We start from the raw sequence: 20,451 nt of genomic DNA, 5'->3' as shown, positions 1-20,451 counted from the left end.
TTCAACTGACTGTGGTCTCTATGCTATAGCCATGATGACCAGTTTAGCAAATAAAGAAGAGCCATCAAATATTGTGTATGATCAGGCAGCCTTAAGAATTCACTTGAAAGAGTCATTTGAGAAAGGCATCTTAAGCACGTTTCCAACCATCAAGAAAAGAAGAGTAACTAATCGCTTAACAATGGTGAAATCATGTTCTGTGTATTGTTACTGTAGGCTCCCAGATGATGGCTATGAGATGATTCAGTGTGATGGCTGCGATGAATGGTGTGTGGAAATTGAGTCATTTAAACAATCTGACCAATGGCTATGCAAGATGTGTGACAAACATTGACATGTTTTGTGCTTTATGTACTATATATAGATTAGTACAAGTGGCTAATATTTTAAAACACAACCAATTAGACAATGATAGTGAATTCTTTCTACAAAGAGTGCTTTGCCAAATAACTATGTACATGAGATCGGGCAGAGGTATTGATAGTAACACGAAAAGACAAACAGTAATTTAGGGATAAATAATGACACAAAAATAGTGGACACACAAAATAGTACTAGTATAATTATGTACTCAAAACTGTCCCGGCATATCAATCAGTGTTCAATCAGACCAAAAGTGGCTATTTAATTTGGCTCATAGGGTATACTGGGGTATGGCACAGATCTGCTATGGTAGCACTGTTACAACTAACTTTCCTTTAGAATCGGTGTCATCACAGTAAAAGTATTCAAGATTCATCTAGTTTGATTATGTCCAGTTGACCGGCGGTAAGTTAGCATCCTCGGTTGGCATTTCAGTTTTGCACTCGAGTTTTCACTTGAAAAGACGAAGTGGCTTGTAGGCCGGCGAGACTTTTTCAAGTTTGTAGAGCAATTCTCAACTTATTGAAGTTCTCATAAAGCAGCATAGAGTCAATTCTACGCTGGAATCATTTGTGTTGTCGTCTCGGAATCATTTTTATTATCAGAATCCTCCATCAGAATCATAAGAATCACTGGAATCACCTATCGAATCGCCCGGAATCATAGAATCACTCAGAATCAATTGAGAATCATTCGGAATCATTTCGAATCTTCAAGAATCTTAGAATCAGTATTAGTTTACTAGAGATTCCGAATCACGTCGATCAAAATCCCTTAAAAATTGGTAGTTGCGGACCCCTCACGAGCGAGTGTTCGTCTTTTTGGCTTGTAAATCACACATTATAGGCCTTTGCTGGTGTTATGTGTATTCGTGTAGTTAGCCGTATTCATTAACCTTGAATAATAGTGATGATCTCTGCACCATCTGATTTACCAGCATCTTTGCTTTGGTTTCCTTTGATAATATTCCACGTTGTTGAATTGTCTTAGTTTTAGGCTACCTACTTTATGTATTCCTGGGTTAACAGTAGACATTGATCTGTTACTTTATGTCTAATTTGTTGTTTTCTGCTATAGCTCAATTATTCATTGCATTTCTTGATTTCACCTGTTACACAAAATGGTGTCAGTGTAACAACAGTTTATCTGGGTATGCCTGGTAAACCTAAAAGGCCAGGAGGTCATGGGTATGGTAGGAGAAGCAAGAAGTGCATTGGGCGACGGTTTAAATCATCAAAGAAGAGAGCAGTTGCTGCAAATGAAAGTACACCAGCACATGAAGAGGTATGCAACTTTGTGTGTTGCAGTGCAATCTTGAGCTAAAATATTAGGATACCCTTGCAAGTTTGTATGCTAGTTTGTCTACTGTAACACTACCAAAGGGATGGATTATTAATAAATTTGATGATGAAATCCAATGTATACAATTATGACAACAGCAGTTGGGCACTCCAGTTATTATTTTTCATGTTTTGCAAATTAGAAGCAATTTAACTTGGGAACTTCATACTGCTAACCATTTAATATCTCCAGAATCTGATTTACTATACAAACAGCCTACACATCTAACAGCAGAGAGTGCAGAAAGGCTTATCCACCATATTAACAGTTGTCATCTTTGTACTGGTAACTCAGACAAACAATTTGTTGAGTTGGCAAAACAAAGGAAGGGAAGATTTCTAACCAGAACAGGAGAGACCATTGCTTTTCTTGAAGAAGATATATGTTTTAGCATTGAGGAAGAAGAGCCACAGTGTTCCACAATTAGACATAGAAACTGTGCAGTATTGCTTTCGACATCTGGAGTGTGCTCTGTTTGTTCCAATTACCGTAATACTTTGAGAGTTTTATTATGCAGACACAAGAAACAGCCACGTAGCCCACATCCTAATAAGAACATCAGGTTCTTTACCACCCCTCAGAGGCGAGCTCACCTGCAATCCCTCCGAAAAGCAATACGCAACAAAAACAGACAGCTGAAACGACTGAGAGCAAAACTTGAGATGGTGGTTAAAATTGATAGTGTTGAAGTAGATGAAGGCTTGGCCCAGGACCTGCAAATGATGGTAGAAGACTGCAGTAATGCTGAATCAGTCAGAGATGAATTCAAGCGCATTTTTTGGGAACAACAGGTATGTATGCATCTGTTTGTATTACCAAGCACCATTGACTTAATATATTTGCTATCATTTAGGCAGCTGCTTGCAGAGCTAAGAAGAATGGTGTGCGATGGCATCCACTTTTCATAAGGTGGTGCCTCAACATTATGTTAACCTCTGGCAAGACGTATGATATTATAAGAGAGTCTGGCTTTATACGATTACCATCAAGAAGAACGCTGAGGGATTACACCAACTGGATGAAACTCAAATCTGGCTTCAATGCTGAGCTACTAAATTACATGAGAGAGGAATTTAAGATTGACACATTGCCTCCATGGAAGAGGTGGGTTTACTGTATGGAGTTACTATACTTGATTTATTACATGGTGTAGGTATGTTACAATAGCGTTTGATGAAATGAAAATAAGGGAGGATTTAGTATTCAATAAAACAACTGGAGAGATAACTGGCTTTGTTGACTATGGTGAAGAAACTTTTGATGAACGATTTGAAGAGTTAAGGAGGAGGTGTAATCAAGGAACACAGATTAGGGAGAGGGTTGTGGCTACGCATATGCTTGTGCTGATGGTGAGGGGAATATTCTTCAAAATGGATATTCCAATTGCTCAGTTCCCTACAGCAGGTGAATTTCTACATACAAAGTTAGCACATTAAAGCTTTATTTATAGGTGTGTCTGCTGATGATTTGGTATACATGACATGGAAGGCAGTTCAGATGCTGTCTTTAGTGGGGCTAGAGGTAAATATGATGCATATAGTTATTAGAAAATCATGATGCACTTTTCTATAGGTTATATGTATGGTTGCTGATGGTGCCAGTAGCAATAGGAAGTTTTTTGCCTGTCATTCGATAGAAAAGTACAAGAAGATGTGTATAACTTACAAGGCACCAAACTTAACCCTACCCGGACAATTTGTGTACTTCATGGTTGATGTACTGCATTTAATGAAAACAACTAGGAATGCTTGGAGCAATTCTCAAGCTAAAGGAACACGTCACTTGGAAGTAATTATACTTGAATATAGCATTTCTTTATTTGTGACTGGATTTTCGAAAAGGGGTCTTCCACACACATCCACTTTACTACCTTCAACAACTCATAACTTTGGACCTGTAAAGCCTATGGACTTGACCGTTTGACGTGACTTGAGTTTGGAGAATCAGCATATTCTCCTAGTTTGGCAGATAAAAGTTTTATACATCAATCATAATTTTAAACATTATCTATAATTAGTGGATGAGTTCATTCAATTCCCAAACTTCTGACGTATATGATACATAGTTTGGCAAAATCTTTGTCATGACTATATTGCATACCAAACCCTTTAATATGTAGGTACTAAGCTCATCAGTGGCAAATGCATTTGACACATTGAGAAGTCTTGGCATCATACAGGGCACTGAGGCAACTGAGCAGTTCTGTCGAACATTCGACAGATTTTTTGACATGTTAAATACAAGAATAATTCACCGAGAGATAAGAAGCAAGAAACCAGACTTGGCAGCATATGAAAAAGCTGATGATTCTAGATTTGAGGTATATTGTATTTCAGCCTACAATATTCAATTGCGTTTTACAGTGGCTTGAACAAACCTTTCTGAGGTATCTTAATGATTGGGAAGCATACGTAAAATCTAAGGATGCAATTCCTAAAGCTGCAAAGCAATTCTGCCTACTACCATCACAAACAACATTAGGGTTAAAAATGACCGGTAAGCATATTATCATTTTCAAGGTGTTTCCTTTTAATGATGTGTATGTACTGTCATTCCAGTGTACTCTTTTTGTGAGATGGCAAAATTCCTGTTGTCACAACCCAACGCTGGTTACTTATTGTCAGAGAGGTTCAAACAGGACACAGTTGAGAGCTATTTTGGACAGCAAAGATCAAGAGGTCAACGCAACGACAACCCATCGGAACAGCAATTCCTGCACAATGCACAAGCAATTATAATACAAAAGTCTCTTGTTTCTGGTACCAGCAGTAGTATCACCAAGAAAAGATCTAACTTAGAATTGTCCCCATTGTGTAGGCCCCTTTTGATCCTTTAATGTTTTTCTTTAACCCAGTTTTATACTCTTCTAATATCCTTCCAGCAACAGTAAAACCACGGATCGTGAACCACAAAGTGGCAATGTCATGGAGCAAATAACTGGACCAATCCTCCTCAAGCCCACCAGCAATAACATCCCAATAGAATTGTACAGCCTGGTGGTCCATCAGTTCAGTTATAAATTCACCCCCCTACTGGACCCTTTCTCCAGCTTTTCATAAGTTATATCTTCCACTGCGCATAAAAAGTGAAAACAATCGTTAGAAACATGAATTAATCCACCGCGATCACTTTTCAATGTCCAGGTCTTTATGTAATCCAAGTATGTTGCAGTGGCCTCAACTGTTTCAGCATCTTCTATCATGCTCAGTAGAGCCGAGGTAATTGCAGCTCCTCTATCATCATCTGCTGTCTTAAACTTTTTTAGTGTCCGCCTTACCACATACCCAGCAGCATAGTAGATGGCATTTTTCTCAATGACAGAATATTCACGTGGCTCCACACATGGTGACACAGACTGTGTAGTCAGTTCATTAGCTGACCCTTTCATAAATAACACCTCTACTATCATCTAATGGAAAACATTTCAAAGTGAAAGACACATCACAAAGCAGAATTTTTCCACAATGTTAGGGCCAATCGTTTACATTCCATACATATTATATACTTAAAACCCTTACACTTCACCACAAATTCTTACTTAGCCTTAGGGCCTGAAGAAGGAACAGACTCAGGCTGATAATTATAATATGGATGCATGGGATTTGCTGCTACAATAGTGAATTGTTATGCACATATGACTACTATACCTAGAGACTTACGAGTCTACTACCATCTTATATATTGGCTAGTTACACAAGAAACATGACATGCAGTCCAGACCTGCCATAAAATTGGATTGTTGTGCTCAGCATCCATATTCATGCCCTTCAAGTATCGTGACATAGTCTCCTCGCAGTACTTGTACATATCCTTAAAAGATGTCTTCTTTTTCCGCTTCAACTGAGATACATCCTTTTCTACGATACAATAGTAGCTAATGAACTCCTCATTTCGAACTGTGCAAAGGTCCTCCACCAGCTTTTTTAACCTTTTAGCCTTAACTGTATCTATTTTGCACTCTTCAGAATCAAAAACACATCTTAAAACATCCTTATAGTCTCAAACAGAGTCTACATCAGTGCTGCTACATTCTGTCGCCATTCGAGACGGGGCGCGTAACCAGGATATGACTAGGGCGCTTATTTGTTTCCTATCCATAGCGCGTATATTATCTATGGTTCACCCATGTTGAGTCTATAAGCGCCTCTTAAGAATAATTACGTATATATGAGTCAGCAATATGATTAAAACCCATAGCTACCGAGCCTAAATATTTCGAGTGCTTTTAAAGGTTTCAATTTTTGGCGGGTTCCTTTCCCGCAATCGTTTTTAGCTTGTCAGGCTAGCCATGGATCAGGATGGTGAGGAGATATTTAATAGTGCTACACTGATTGGAAGTTATTCAGAGCTGGAATGGGGGAGGAACTTTCAACGTTACTTTAGTTAAAAATTACAGTTTGCATACTTGGTAATATCATAGATCTTTTACGCCCTTATGATAATATAATAGCTTGTATGATTAGTCTTTGAGTCCACCATTTAGTTAATCTCATGGTTAAAACGTTGTTTTTTTTTTTACACTTTGGCTGATTCAATACCAGTACCAGATTTAGTTACATGTATCTCCCCATGGGAGACTGTGTTATGTGGAAACTTGGAGTTGAAATACTTTATCCCTTCAGATGGAAATATTCCACCCTGGGCAGTGGGATTGCAAAGAAAGGGTAATTATTATGAGGGGACTGTGGAGGATGCTGATGGAATACTTTTGCTCCATAAGCAACTAACAGTAACAACTTTTGGTACAAGAAGAAGTGGATCAGTCAGTAGTCAGGTATGTGTACACTGTACCTGTTATAGGAGAATCATTGTGCTGCAGTAGCCCGTATTTTCTTATTACAATTTATTGAAATTAGCACCACTAACAATGTGCATAAATAGACATCAAGCATGAATGCTAGAGAATGTGTGTATTTATTATGAGTGAAATGTAATTTATTATATGATTTACAGCCAGATGGTAGAAAGATTTTTTGGAAGCAGACTGTTGGTACCTTTGAAGTGCAGTTGATGAGATTCCATTTCAGTTAGTTGCTGTCCGTAAAATGGATTGTCAATATGGTGAGCATTACTTTCGACCTCGTGAAATAACAAGTAAACGGGTATGTACAAAGTTAACTAGAAAATCAGGATGCAAAGCACAGATCATTATCAAGGAGTACCGTCTTTACCCAGATTACCAAATAGACAGCACTAAAGTTAGCCAGCTAAGAAAGCTTAAAAGCACTAAGAACCAGGAAATCCTACAAGCCCTCAAGAAAGGGTCATCTGTTAATACAGAGACAAGGTACTATGTATCACTTTCCATCAATGCAGCTCATAATGGTGTACGCCACACTGGAAGAGCTAGGGGAATGTCACAAAGAGTTGATCCTCTTGTTTCAAAATTTGTTGAGGAAATTGTGAGAGAAGGGACAACTGATATTGACACAGTTCAGAAACTGTTGAAGAGTAGAATTGCAATTGAATTGAAACATTCTTTACCAGATGTCATGGACCGAGCATTTAATCCAACTAAAGATGACATCAGAAACCATATACATTGTGCCATGAGAGCTATTGAACTGTCAAAATTTGATCAAGAAAACTTACAGAAAAAGTTAATGTGGAGAATCACTGTCTACTAGGAAGCAATACTTCCGTCCATTTGTAAAGAGCTCTGATTCTGCTGAAGTTGAAGAACAGTTTTCTCAAAGGCTTCTTTGGGTGCATCAAGAAGATTGGCAACAGAAGTTATGTGTAAAGTATGGGAACACTATCTCATTGATTGATGCTACGCATGTGTCCGCACAAATGTGGGATACTGTGTAGTAGCAGAGTTTGTAGTACAGGATGAAAATGCCCAACAAATATTGGAAGCTCTGACCATTTTACAAGGTTGGAATCCAGATTGGAATCCACCCTTTTTTCTCTGTGATTATTCAGAGGCAGGCATTTCCAGGTGTAATTGTGTATATCTGTGATTTTCACAGAGAACAGGCCTGGGTAAGGTGGGTGAGAGCCCATAAGAATGGTCTCACAAAGGAGGAAGGAGAAAAGTTGTTGGAATTGCTGAGAGATTGTGCTTGGACCGAAGGTGGAGATGAAGTGAATATGATGAAGATTGATGAAAAGTATAAGAGTGCGGTGAAATGTTTGAAAGATTCCTCAGTATGGAAGAAACATGACAATGTTCAGGGTTGGCTTACTTCAACTTGGCTTTGTATTCCACAGGTATGCTGAAGTTGCGCTTATGTCAGTGTCTACATGCATGAGTATGGTTATGTCTGTAGGTATAATAATGTAGATGATATTATTTCTATTTTGTTACAGAGATGGGCAAGAACATTTCGTGACAGCAGCTATCATGCAGCTGTAGAAACAAACAATGGAACTGAGGCACTTAACCGTGTACTGAAATATTCCTACTTGCCTCGTAAGGCTTCACTTACCCTTACAGGCATAGTGAGGATAATAGTTGACCAGTTCCTACCAGATATGTATCAGAACTACATTTTCCAAAATTTTAAACAACTTGATTGTTATCGTTTGCCATCATCAACAGTACCTGAGTACTTACATGGAAGGCCTCCTTCTGTTGTAAAGCACTGTTTGATTTGCAAAACCAAGAGTAACAGATACCCTTGTGATGCAATAGAGTACACTGGGGTACATGGCGAATTCCATGTGATGAAAGATACAAAGAAGCACACAGTGAACTTTGGCAGTAGAAATGCCAGCACATTGGCATGCTCATGTAAAGACTGGAAACGGTGGCATCTACCTTGTAAACATTTCTTCACAATATTTCGTTGGATACAACAGTGGGATTGCGATGCATTGCCCCTTGAGTATAAAAATAGTGCCTATTTATCAACTGACAACTCTGCAATTCACGAATATCTGGACAAACAGGGAGTTCTTGATAGCAATGATGCTCCAGATCCATTAAATGACTCTTCTGATCTTCCTGCACTCAGCAGTAGTGATGCCAGCAGTAGTGATGGTGGTAATGTTGTTTCAAATGAAAGTGTGGTGATGACCTCTGATGGTTTAAAGGATCCACTGCCCACCAAAAGGGTAAGGAGGGGTGTATAATCATGCATTGTACGTGTAGTTATAGGTATATCATATTTTGCAGCTGATCACACTGTATGCAGTTGAATACAACATGCAGTGTGTCTGTGTGATGTGTATGCAAATAAATGAAACAATATATATACCTGTTACTTTGCAGGTTTCAAAACCAACTACTGAGCAAGAAATGGTCAAGGCAAGGATAACACTCAAAAATTTGGAAAACCTAACATTCAATTTTCCAAACGATGAATCTTTATTGAAGGAATTCAGTGAACAACTGAGTAAATTATTCCACACCTTCTATTCAAAACTAACACCACAAACAGGGATACTAATACGACCTGTAACAAAGCAAAGATTACAACTAATCAAGCGGAAATATAGGAAGCTAAAATTCCCAACCTGGAAGATTTCTTCATTGCCAAAGTCTGTTAAAAAGAGAAAGAAAACAAAGAAAATACTGAAGGTTAATACTGCGTTTGCTTAGTACATAATGAAATTGTAAGCAGTTGTAACAGTTAGCTTCCAAAGTGAAATAAAATAACAATGACTGAATGGATGTACGTATTAGGCTTGTGATCTCAAATCACCCAAAGTATTGCCACACCAATAATATGTGCGTGCAGCAAAACTCAATGTAAATTTATGAATAGGATGAACTGTTTAGTGTATTTCACCACTGAGCCTATTTGCCCTTGTTAAACTTTCCTCCCCACTTGCTGTACACACAACTAATACTTAATTCATGTGTGTATTATATGTATACATGTATCTTCATTGTACTTTACAGCGTACAGGCACCTCCACTACTTTTACTAATGGAGTGATGGTATCAAGACTTACCTCAGCAAACACGAGTGGTAATGGCAGTGCAACAGCAAATACATCTGCTGGTTAGAACAATCAGTGTCATTGCATATCTATATATTTGTATTATTGCTTAGTGACTGCTACAAACCATGCAACCAGCAAAGCAATGGCAGAAGCTAGTAGTTCCAATATGCTAAAATTTGACAGTTCAATTGTGTCAGGCGTAGAAGCCAATTCGGCAAGAGTTTTGCTATCAAGCTCTACTAAAGTTGGGGGTATGCACATACCTAATAATTGTCATCTGTATATCTCGTAAATGTATGTTACAGTTGGCAAAAAGAAATCACATAGATGTGGAGAATGTAGTGGTTGCCAAACAAAAGATTGTATGGAATGCACTAATTGCATGGACAAAGTGAAGTATGGAGGGCCAGGTAAGAAAAAACGATGCTGCAAACAAAGGAAGTGTTTGCAAGATAGCATTCAGAAATGTGGTAAGTAAAATATTCAGGATGAAAATTGCCTACACATTATCATTCAGACACGGCTATGGAGACTGCAGTTGATACCACTACGGAAGCTACTGTAAATAACACAGCAACAGTAGCTGCAGAAAATCACATAGCTATAGTTAATGCTTCTAATGACGATAAATGGGTTGACTTACAGTGTCATGATTGGTGGAAACTTCAACCACACCTAAAACAGAAAGTGGATTTAACATGCAATGTATCCATATTCATATACAGTGGAACCTCTCTATTACAGACATTTTGGGACCCAAAATTTTTGGCCACTTTTTGCTGTAATATAGTGGTTTTCCTCTTTCAGACATAAAAAAGTTTATAAACAAGACCTGCTGGGACCAACCTTTTTGCCCTTATTATGGAGGTTTCTTCTATTGTGTCCTTAATTCGGGGAGTTTGTTAACAGGGATTTCACTGTAACATATTTTTCTAGGTCTACAATCTTTGGAGAAAAGCAAGCAAGTTGCAGCTTGGCACATGGGGTGTATCCACCTTATCTGACAGTGACATAAATTCACTGTTTCCTGGCAATTGGCTAACTGACAAGGTATATACATAATGCATGTGTATAGTAATATTGTATCCCATGCACCAAAGCTATGTATTTGGGAAATACCATAATATGATCCAACAAATATGTGTTTAAAATATACACATAATGCACAGATCAAATAAAATGTGCAACAATAAAATATATAATAAAATACAGGGTCAAATTGCAAGTTTATACATCAAAGTACTCACAAGTCTTTTATCTGTGATGTATCACAGAATATTTTTGATATTGACAAATCCTTGCTTTGTCTCGGACTTGTGTAAATCATGTACACATACTTATGCACATTCCAAAATTCACATCTACAATATATAGTTTACGTCTTATATGTCATATACAATTGCTTACTTCTCAGGTAATTATGGCATTTCTGAAAGTAGCATCAAATATAGTAGAGGAAATGGTAAGTCATTATGAGATGGAATGATCAAGTGATAACTAATTGAACATAGGAAAAAGTAAAGACCTTTACTGTGTCAACTTTTTTACTGAGTAGTATTAACCACAATGCAGATTTGGCCAGGAGGTGGTACAGAAATGTGAGTACACAAAGGTGCCTTAAGAGACACCTGACATGTATAATATCTTCTGTAGATTGACATGGAACAATTTGACATTTGGCTATTACCTATGAATGTCAATGACAATCACTTATGGTGAGTTACACACTAAAGGAGGAATGGGAAATTAGGAAACTGGAAATGGGAAATAAGGAAATGGGAAAGGGAGTATTTCTCTTTAGTGCATTTTTTTGTCGTATTGGCAGTATTACTAGCAAGTGAGGGCGTTAGAAACCATCAGTGAAGGTGCAAGCTGGGCATAAAGCTAAGTGTATAGTTGAAACTTGGAATATTTGGTGTTCCACAGTCAGTGTGACTTTGCTAGGAGTAGCTCACAGAGTAGCTAGAGTGACTGATTTAAAGCATCTATATTCAAGTGTTCACAGTATTCAATATGCAAACTCGGCCTCACTCTTCCAGCATGGATCTGTATATCACCTCAAATTAGCTCATATTTGTGCCAGCACTTCCTGCTGTGATTACACTATAATGTGATTACTCTACCCAGTGTCACAAGTTCTCCTGTCACTGTTACTAACACTGGTATATTGTACGTATGATGTTGTAGCTATCCACATGACATTACCATGTGCTTAATATAGTCTCAGATGTAGTGTTCAGTGAAGTAGTAGAACAATAAGTCAGCAATCTCTTACACTGTATCATGATCACAAAATAACATAATACGTTTAGTCCACTATACAGTCATGATAGCACTGGTAGCATAGAGAGCTGAGCATATGCTGGTAGTACAGTGTCTTGACATCACATCAGGAATCACCACATGCTTAACAATGGGATCAGCTTTCTTGAAACACATATTTGATATTTTCTTTTTGAAGGAACAGAGTACCAAAAGTTGGCTAGTGAGATTTCACTCTACCTAAGGCAACACTGATTACACATGTGCAAAATACATGTACATAATCATATTATGTGGTTATGCATATGTGTCAATAGTAGCCACTTTAAGTCACAATTCTTGTTGAATCATAATCTGATTAGTGCCGAACTTCAAAGTTGCACTGAACGGAATGCCAAATAATGGATTCAAATACAAAGTTTTGACCATGCTCTTGGCTTAATGTCCAGCTTGCACTTTCACCAACAGCCTTACTTGCTAGCAATACCACCAATACAACGAAAATGCACTATAGAGAAATACTCTGTTTCCCATTTCCTTGTTTCCCATTTCCGGTTTCCTAATTTCTCATTCCACATTTTAGTAACACCCAAGTTTGCATCATTGTTATGATACAAGAATTTCATCAAGCATACTTAACATCTGCACTGTAACTGCATAGGTGTTAAGAATCTATAGCCATGAAATGTTGATCTATGATTCATTGGGACATTCCAACATTGGTCATGTGAGCAAGATTAATGAGTGGCTATCCTCTCACTCAGTACAACATTGGAAAGAAGTTGAAGCTACTTTAGATGTACGTAAGATGAATTTTAAAATAACAGAACATTAAATATAATTTGTGTGGATTTTAGCCTGCAGTTCCGAAACAACAGAATGGATATGACTTTGGTGTTTTCACCTGCATAGTAAGTTTATCCACTGTACTGTTATAACTACTTACCACTCATGTCTTTCTTTACCCTTTCAGTATGCTATTCATGAAGTGATGAAAGCCAGGAAATTTTTAGTTAATCAGGTAAAAGTTTTAGAGTGATAACTATAGTTCACCCAGGAACAAACTTCCAAAATATAAAAACAATTTTAACCTCAGCTGGGGCAGTAAATCCTTACTGCCCCACACATTTTCGTGTTCCTTTTCTTAAACCACTGCATAAATTTTATGTCAGTTAGCTTAGATCACTTAGCTTAAATTATTGTATAAAATGCTATGGTTGTGGGCCTGCAGAGAGACTGAAGTAGACTATAAGTATTTCTAACTGCCTGATTGCATGCAGACATGTAAGCGAGTAGCTTTAAGTGATGGACCCCACACAGGAAGAGCATACAACTGAGAAAAATAAGAGCATCTCTGCCATCATCTCAAGGATATGTAATGGTAACAGATGATGATGATAGTTCATTAAATACAAGTATAATAGCTCATCTTCTTGCAAACATTAGCAACATGAGCATCCCAGCTCAAGTGTGAATCAAAGTAAACTCATAAATACTTGTGACACTCTACACATTTTAAAGGAGAGATACTTAAATATACAGGCATAGGTGGAACTCTAGGTTTTGTTGTTTCATCTTAAACCACATACTGATACTGGACTTTTCACATTAACCTATGCCTGTAGCTGGACCTAGGCTGGTTGAGATATAATAAACCGATGGAAATTGCATCTTCAAAGGAGGTTCTGTGCATGTGCATCCAGGGGTTAATAAACACCTAGCTAATGAAAATGACGCAGTGACAGCAGTGCATGCATGGTGTTGGTTTGAGTGGTGTTACATTGTTAACCTACATATACCCACATTGTCTGCTCTATTATGATAATGATTACAAACTGATGTTCATACTACTGGCCTGCCGCTAAGGCACTAGCCAAAACCATGGCTGAAAAAAAGCGTTTTCTTATAACTTGAAAGGGATAGAGTACATTATCATGCAAAAGTAACGTGCAATCCCATACCTTTCATCTTGAACGTGAGTTCCTTCTGCTGTGTCATTGTGTGTCCACGTCCACTTCGTCAGCATTGGTGTTATTAGGCGCATATCAATCTCTCATTAATTATTTTATTTAAGGTCACTATAGGCGCTTATGGACTCAACATGGGTGAACAAAACGATAGCCTAAATTGTAATTCTATAGGTTCTTTTGAACAGTTAGAAACAGCCATTAAAAGATATGAAGAAGTGAATTACGTCACATTGTACAAGCGGAGCTCTAGGACCATAGAGGCAGCTAGGAAGCGAGCTCCAAACCGCCACTTCGCCACCCCCTGAGTGTCTCCCTCACACTGATGTTCACCCGGACGCTCAAAGCGAGCTCCAAACCGCCACTTTTCGGAGAAGCTGTTATATTACGAAATGGACTTGGCCTGCGTTCATGGTGGTAGGGAGTATGTTGCTAAGTTGAAAGGGAAGCGAAAGCAGCAGAGGTATGCTAACCACATAATAGTAGTTGTTTGTAGTATTGGTTCCATGCATGCATCTAGTGTATAGTAATTTTGTACTTATTACTACACGTTGCTCTTGTTATATACACTCCCCCAGACCTAAACAGATAGAAAAGGCCATTTCATATAAATTCTCTGTATAGTACAGTGTCCATCATCTACTTCTGTTTGCTGTCAGCACTGTAATGTTTATTCAAGTATTCTGTATTATTCACTTTCTTGCGCACTATAGCTACAAGCTCAGTACAAAGAAATTTCACAATTTTTGTTGATGGTCAATGACATATTGAACTTACCTCTTTGTAAAAGAATGCTTTGTGTATACTAATGACTTGAAAAGTTTCTCCCTTAATGAAATGGGCCACCCACCTCGTGCCTGGGTGAATAGAAGGAAGCAGAGCTTATTTGTAGTGGATAAAGTTGTAATGTTTTAGGCAGCTTGCAAATGATGTCTCCAATCAGTGTTAGCCACTTGTTCTGTGAGCAACGTGCACACATCAATGTATGTGTAGCACAAAGCTCTTTAGGCATATCACCTGCATACAATTGCTTTTATATAGCACATTTTTGAAGGAGTGTCCTTTTTACATCAAACTGAGAACAACACCAGATGGTACTAAATTATTTGTAAAAGAGATGAATAGCCAACACAGCCATGAGCTACTGAAGGTTAGCTGATTTTACATATATTATTCTGGTTTAACATTACCATGGAATGCTATAGGAAACTTATATGCACATGCCTAAACAACGTCGACTTGATTCCGACACTCAGAAAGAAGTAGCTGAGATGTTGCAATTGAAACCTAACAAAAAGCTACTGCAAAATCATTTAGTGTGTTTAACCGGAAAGCCTGTAATATTGAAAGATATACACAATCTTTCTTCTAAGTGTGCAACTTATGAAAACAATTTTCAGGAGTTACTTACAGAGATGAGAAAAGTGAAAGGTACGGTATTGTGGTTTGTGGATCATTATTATGTAATGTTGGAATGCAGGGGCCGAAATCAGAAGTTTTATTGATGAAGGAAAGACACTACAAGCTATTTACTTTCAAACAGCAGAAATGAAACATATGTTCAGTGTTTACCCTGAAGTATTGTTCGTTGATGCAACATACAAGCTGAATGATTTGCACATGCCGCTCTATATACTTTTAGCTATTGATGGAAATGGTGAGAGTGAGATTGTCTGCTTATGGGTTGTCCAAAATGAAGACAAAGTTACAATTACTAATCTTTTCGCAGAATTCAAAAGGTGCAATGAAAATGCTACACTTGTACAATGTGTGATGACTGACAAAGACATGACTGAACGAGATGTCATTAAAGAGCAATTTCCTCAAGCTGGCTTAGCTATTTGTTTGTTTCACACCTTACGCACTATGAGGAGAGAAATATCTTGCGATAAACTTGGCATCTCTCAAGGTGAGAGAGTGATGTGTCTAGAGCTTCTTTCAAAAATGGCATACTCTAAGAGTGAAGAGGCTTACCAGGAGTATTATGAAGAACTAACTCAGTGTGCACCAAGAAATGTATTAGATTATTTCGAAAGCAATTGGCATTGCATTCGTCATGAGTGGGTTGATGGACTGAAAAATTCCTTGTGCAATTTTATGAATCGGACGAACAATAGACTAGAGAGCACCAATGGAAAGTTGAAGGCTGTTATTACGAAATATTCAGGAATGGTACAATTTTTCAATGATCTGATGCAGTGTATCCAATCTCTCAAGCTTGAAAGGGATCATCGAGCTTTAGAAGTAACCATGAAAAGGCGAGTTTATAGTTTTACAGCTGAATCTGTACTAGGGAAGTACTCTGCTGTTCTAACACCTTATGCATTTGAATTTGTAAGCAATCAATTGCAATATTCACGAAAGGTTACAGTTAGAGATGACATCGACAACTTTAGAAGCAGAATCTAGCGGTGTGGATTTCATCTGTACAGAGCAACAGGAGACCAGTACTAGTGCAATATTGACAGAGCAAGAGAAATACAAGAAAACTTTCAAGATTACTCAAAGTTTAGCCCAACAATTATCTTGTTGGGGCATGAAAGAATTCGAGGAAGGTCTATCTTTGTTGAAAGTTGTTAAGTCAACGTGGGAGCAAGGAAAGAAGTTGGCAGTGGTAGACGCTGATTCTAGTGAAGGACAAGCAGGTACATATTTGTGTTTGTACACAATAGCATATACACTGGCTTAAAATATAGTCCTAAATGATATTCAGCAAAATGAGCAGAGTGAGGATGAAAGTTCACTTGATGTGCTGTTGCAAATAATGGAAGCCATGGATGGTACGAGTTAGAAGATTAGAAATTTAATATTAATCAAGTAGGTGATATTAATTATGAAACCAGCCAGCATGATGCCAATGAAGACAGTGATGGTGTGTTAGCAGAAATAAATGGTAAGATTCCGTGTCTTTGTCATGCATTAGTAATCACCAGATAAACCATCACTCATAGAGGAAATCAGTCCTAATGAAGTCAGAATGCCACCTAAAATGAGAAAAAGGTAGACCCAAAGGTGCCGATTTAACTGTGATCGGATTGCCGAAAAAGACGGGGAAGTCACAAAAGACGGTGCCGTTCGTAAAGAAATCACAATGGGAAAAAAGTAAAGGTAATGTATTGTTACCTGGAACATTTATTGTACATGGGAAGAAAGGTCTACAAATATAATCCCACAGCAGAAGCCCTTAGTCTAAGTGCAATCACAGCTATGTAATAGTATGTATGTATAATTGTACAAATATAGTTGTACAAATCAAATGTTCACCCATCACACTCCTCGTTTCTGAATGGACATGTGTTCGTAAAGCACACACATAACACTCAATAATTCTAACTAACACGCACACAGAGAGCAAAGCCTTCAGCTAACATAAACAGTGAAGCCCACCACACTACTCAGGTTCTCATGCAAGACAAGGACAGTTGGTATTTGTTTCCCCACTTAACAACAGATATTATGGCTGGATGAGGTGCTTTCCCTGATTTACATAAAGTCTGTTTTCCAGTTGGGGATTGTAGTAATGTGATACACTTCTTGTTCAAGGCAATAGACACATGTGCATGCTATAGCAGACACCATTGGTACTTCGAATAATGCTAAGTTGTGATGCTAAGTTGTGAAATTACTACTCTTAGCAAATGTCATAATTATGGGTAAAATTACTTTACTGCTGATATTTAGATGAAACTAAATTCTTTGTTTTGTAGTAATGCTGAGTTGGTTTGTGGATACGGAAATTGCTGATAACGCTATGCATAATGGTGTTCTAATTGATGAGCAATTTGTTGAAGTTCACCCAGAATGTGTCCCAATGAAGTGTTTGGACGAAAACGTCTGCATTAATACAGCAAAGAAGTATTTTACCATGGATGCTTGGGTGTTAGTTGAAAATGTTGTAAGTGTGATTAAAAGAAGGAGAGAATGGGATTGTGTAACTTGTTGTTCATCACTAAGTGCCTTTGAAAGTATTGCTTGTGAAAGCTGCCTTGACTGGTTTCACCTGAAGTGTATTGGTTTAAAGGCTGCACCAAAGAAAAAGAATTGGTTTTGTAGAAGCTGTTACAAATAGTCACTCAAATTGACACATTTTATATATAATGTATACATTTTGCTTTTCCACACAGACTGTTTAATAATCATTACAGTTTAATAATCGGTAAAGCATCATTACCATGTATATACGTATGCCAACAAGTAACTTAAGTACTTTCACAATAAGGTTTCAGTGTCTTTGGGATGACCAGCACCTATAGTGTATAAAGCAAATGTATATAATAAATTACTAATGGACAGTTTATCTCAATTTCTTTTGCCCATTGTCTACATTACCAATTTAGCACCACAATAGCTTAAGTATATCGTATTTATATACGGAAAGGGCAAACATATAGTGACTGTAGTAGGTCTCTCATAACAGACCAGGATGAATACAAAACCGTTCTAGATATTTTGTTGTACAACAAATTCAAAATATTTTACAAATTAATTTTTTGTTTACATAGCTGTTAGCTGCATGTATAATTATATTTGTATACATCACTTTGATGTGTTGTATCTGAAGCCAGCATACCATTGCTATGTTAGAAGAGTCACATGTGTCCTGCTTGTACTTGCAAAAGATGACAAACCAAACTTATCAAAGAGAGGACCTTTAGGACTCAGTGAGTCATTTTCCACCCAATCGAACAGACTGCCCATCCTTCCACTCCAGCAAATAATTCCTGCATGATCTACGGTATCGCACAGGCTATTTTAGATTGGATTGTGTTCCACAGACTCACTTATTTCGTGCTTCAGATGGTAAACTCACAAGAAGCTTTTCTGGTTTAAATACTGTGGTAGTAAAATCAACTAACCTTTGAGGGCTCCACTGGCTCATGGTTGTGTTCATCTTTTATCTCTTTTACAAACAAGCTGGTACCATCTGGTGTTGTTCTCACTTTGATACAAAAAGGACACCTCATCATAAGTGCGCTATAAGAACAAGATACAAATTGAAAATTTCAACACAATAGCTAGCAAAACATTCAGCCACACCATAAAATATTATACTGTCTAGCTAAAAACTGTTCATAGCTATAATTATGCCGGACAGGAAATAGACTGAACTTAGTGTGCCTATCACACACCACAGCTATAATATTATAACACCCTCACAGGCTTGGTTGAGAAATTGATGGTGGTTACTAGGTAAGAGCACACAAACATATTATTAGCAATTCTGAGAAATATAGAGTGAAAATTACAATAGGACAATGGGCCTTGGAAAACCAATCTTATTACCCAATGCCAGCAAGTTTGCCAGTAAATTGCCACAAACACAAACTACCATATACATATTTATGCACCACATCAACAGCTCAGACAAAGTTTAGTTCTGCAAGACAATTAAATTTTATGAGTTTGTCAAGTGATGCCTGGACAGGCTATAACATCGGTTTTGTCAGCTCAAGTCGCATAATAAATTACAATAAAATACAAAGTTGGCTCTAGTCACCAACTGACCATCTACTCTATCTCACCACATTAGTTTTTGTACTGCATTGTGCATATCACTTCAACGATGCTATCACTCTTCTGCAGTGGCTCAATTTGGTGTTGTAAAACAAAACAAACACAATAAAGAAGTATCACAAACCTTTTCATAGGAATGCCTCTGCAAAAGCATGCATAATCCACTCGTAATATAACAGCTTCTCCGAAAAGTGGCGGTTTGGAGCTCGCCTCCTAGCTGCCTCTATGGTCCTAGAGCTCCGCCTGTACAATGTGACGTAATTCACTTCCTCATATCTTTTAATGGCTGTTTCTAACTGTTCAAAAGAACCATATTTTGCTCCAAAGTTTAAAGTCGCCACCCCCTGAGTGTCTCCTTCGATCTGATGTTCCCCTGGACGCTCACTATCAGCCATTTTGAACACGTGTGTAACTGCGCACGCGTATTGCGCAGTGCCGTAAAAATAGCTATAGAATTACAATTTACCGGCCCATAAAAATAGCCACTGTGAAAAATCAAGCCTGTAGCCCTAGCCGTTATCGAGTTACGCTTGTCTGAAGGCATCAGTCAGTCACTCAGTCAGTTTTTTTTCTTTTTCTTTTGAGTCAGTCAGTCAGTTACTCAGTCAGTCAGTAGAAAATTCCGTTGAATATATATATTTTTAAATTCCGTAGCAACTTGTTGAAAGCGTTTCGGGTCGATCTGAAAGCTTGTTTGGGCTTAGTTTTACCTCACCAATACTGCCTCATCGTCGTAAGGGAAAATCGAGGCTGGTTTTTGGGTGATATTATTTCGTGGGCCACACCTACTCCTTTGTGGTCCCTACTATACAGTTATACTATCGTACTGTATGATATCAGCCAAATGACTGTCTTCACAGTATCCAAATCCAAACCAGCACTTTTTTTACTTTTTCACCTTCCCAACATCACTTTTCTCTCTTGGCAAGGGGGGTGCATGAACACCCTCCAAATTTTACATGTGCTAGAGAAGCTGCAATACAGGTACAATTGCATCTTAGGGGGTGCATGAACACCCTCCAAATTTTACATGTGCTAGAGAAGCTGCAATACAGGTACAATTGCATCTTATGCATGTATGGACAATGAAAATATGGAAAGAGTCAGGGGA

The 20,451-nt window shown here is 37.9% G+C and overlaps 3 protein-coding genes and 2 long non-coding RNA genes across 5 annotated transcripts; all 5 read left to right on the top strand.

The window, feature by feature from the left end:
* Positions 1–2,200: 2,200 nt before the first annotated feature.
* LOC136244104 (uncharacterized) lies at positions 2,201–3,769 on the top strand. Its single transcript, XM_066035622.1, has 6 exons — positions 2,201–2,495; positions 2,558–2,808; positions 2,858–3,108; positions 3,155–3,225; positions 3,277–3,492; positions 3,722–3,769. The coding sequence occupies exons 1-6, from the start codon at positions 2,367–2,369 to the stop codon at positions 3,767–3,769; spliced, it is 966 nt and encodes a 321-aa protein (XP_065891694.1). The 5' UTR covers positions 2,201–2,366.
* Positions 3,770–3,945: 176 nt separating this feature from the next.
* Positions 3,946–4,427, top strand: LOC136244366 (uncharacterized). The gene is made up of 3 exons (XR_010695180.1): positions 3,946–4,024; positions 4,091–4,200; positions 4,263–4,427. It is a non-coding gene; the product is annotated as an uncharacterized lncRNA (long non-coding RNA).
* Positions 4,428–7,490: 3,063 nt separating this feature from the next.
* On the top strand, positions 7,491–9,661 carry LOC136244103 (uncharacterized). The gene is made up of 3 exons (XM_066035620.1): positions 7,491–7,917; positions 8,017–8,763; positions 9,554–9,661. The coding sequence occupies exons 1-3, from the start codon at positions 7,798–7,800 to the stop codon at positions 9,659–9,661; spliced, it is 975 nt and encodes a 324-aa protein (XP_065891692.1). The 5' UTR covers positions 7,491–7,797.
* Positions 9,662–9,892: 231 nt separating this feature from the next.
* LOC136244102 (uncharacterized) lies at positions 9,893–11,563 on the top strand. The gene is made up of 7 exons (XM_066035619.1): positions 9,893–10,067; positions 10,115–10,284; positions 10,534–10,647; positions 11,012–11,059; positions 11,109–11,195; positions 11,251–11,312; positions 11,524–11,563. Exons 1-7 carry the CDS (start codon positions 9,962–9,964, stop codon positions 11,561–11,563), a joined length of 627 nt encoding a protein of 208 aa, XP_065891691.1. The 5' UTR covers positions 9,893–9,961.
* A 956-nt stretch (positions 11,564–12,519) lies between these two features.
* On the top strand, positions 12,520–13,033 carry LOC136245018 (uncharacterized). The gene is made up of 3 exons (XR_010695692.1): positions 12,520–12,658; positions 12,717–12,770; positions 12,833–13,033. It is a non-coding gene; the product is annotated as an uncharacterized lncRNA (long non-coding RNA).
* The last annotated feature ends 7,418 nt before the right edge of the window (positions 13,034–20,451 follow it).

Source organism: Dysidea avara, chromosome 14 (genome assembly GCF_963678975.1).
Source record: "Dysidea avara chromosome 14, odDysAvar1.4, whole genome shotgun sequence".
NCBI classification, from domain to species: Eukaryota; Metazoa; Porifera; class Demospongiae; order Dictyoceratida; family Dysideidae; genus Dysidea; species Dysidea avara.
This window is presented reverse-complemented; position numbering and strand designations above follow the sequence as displayed.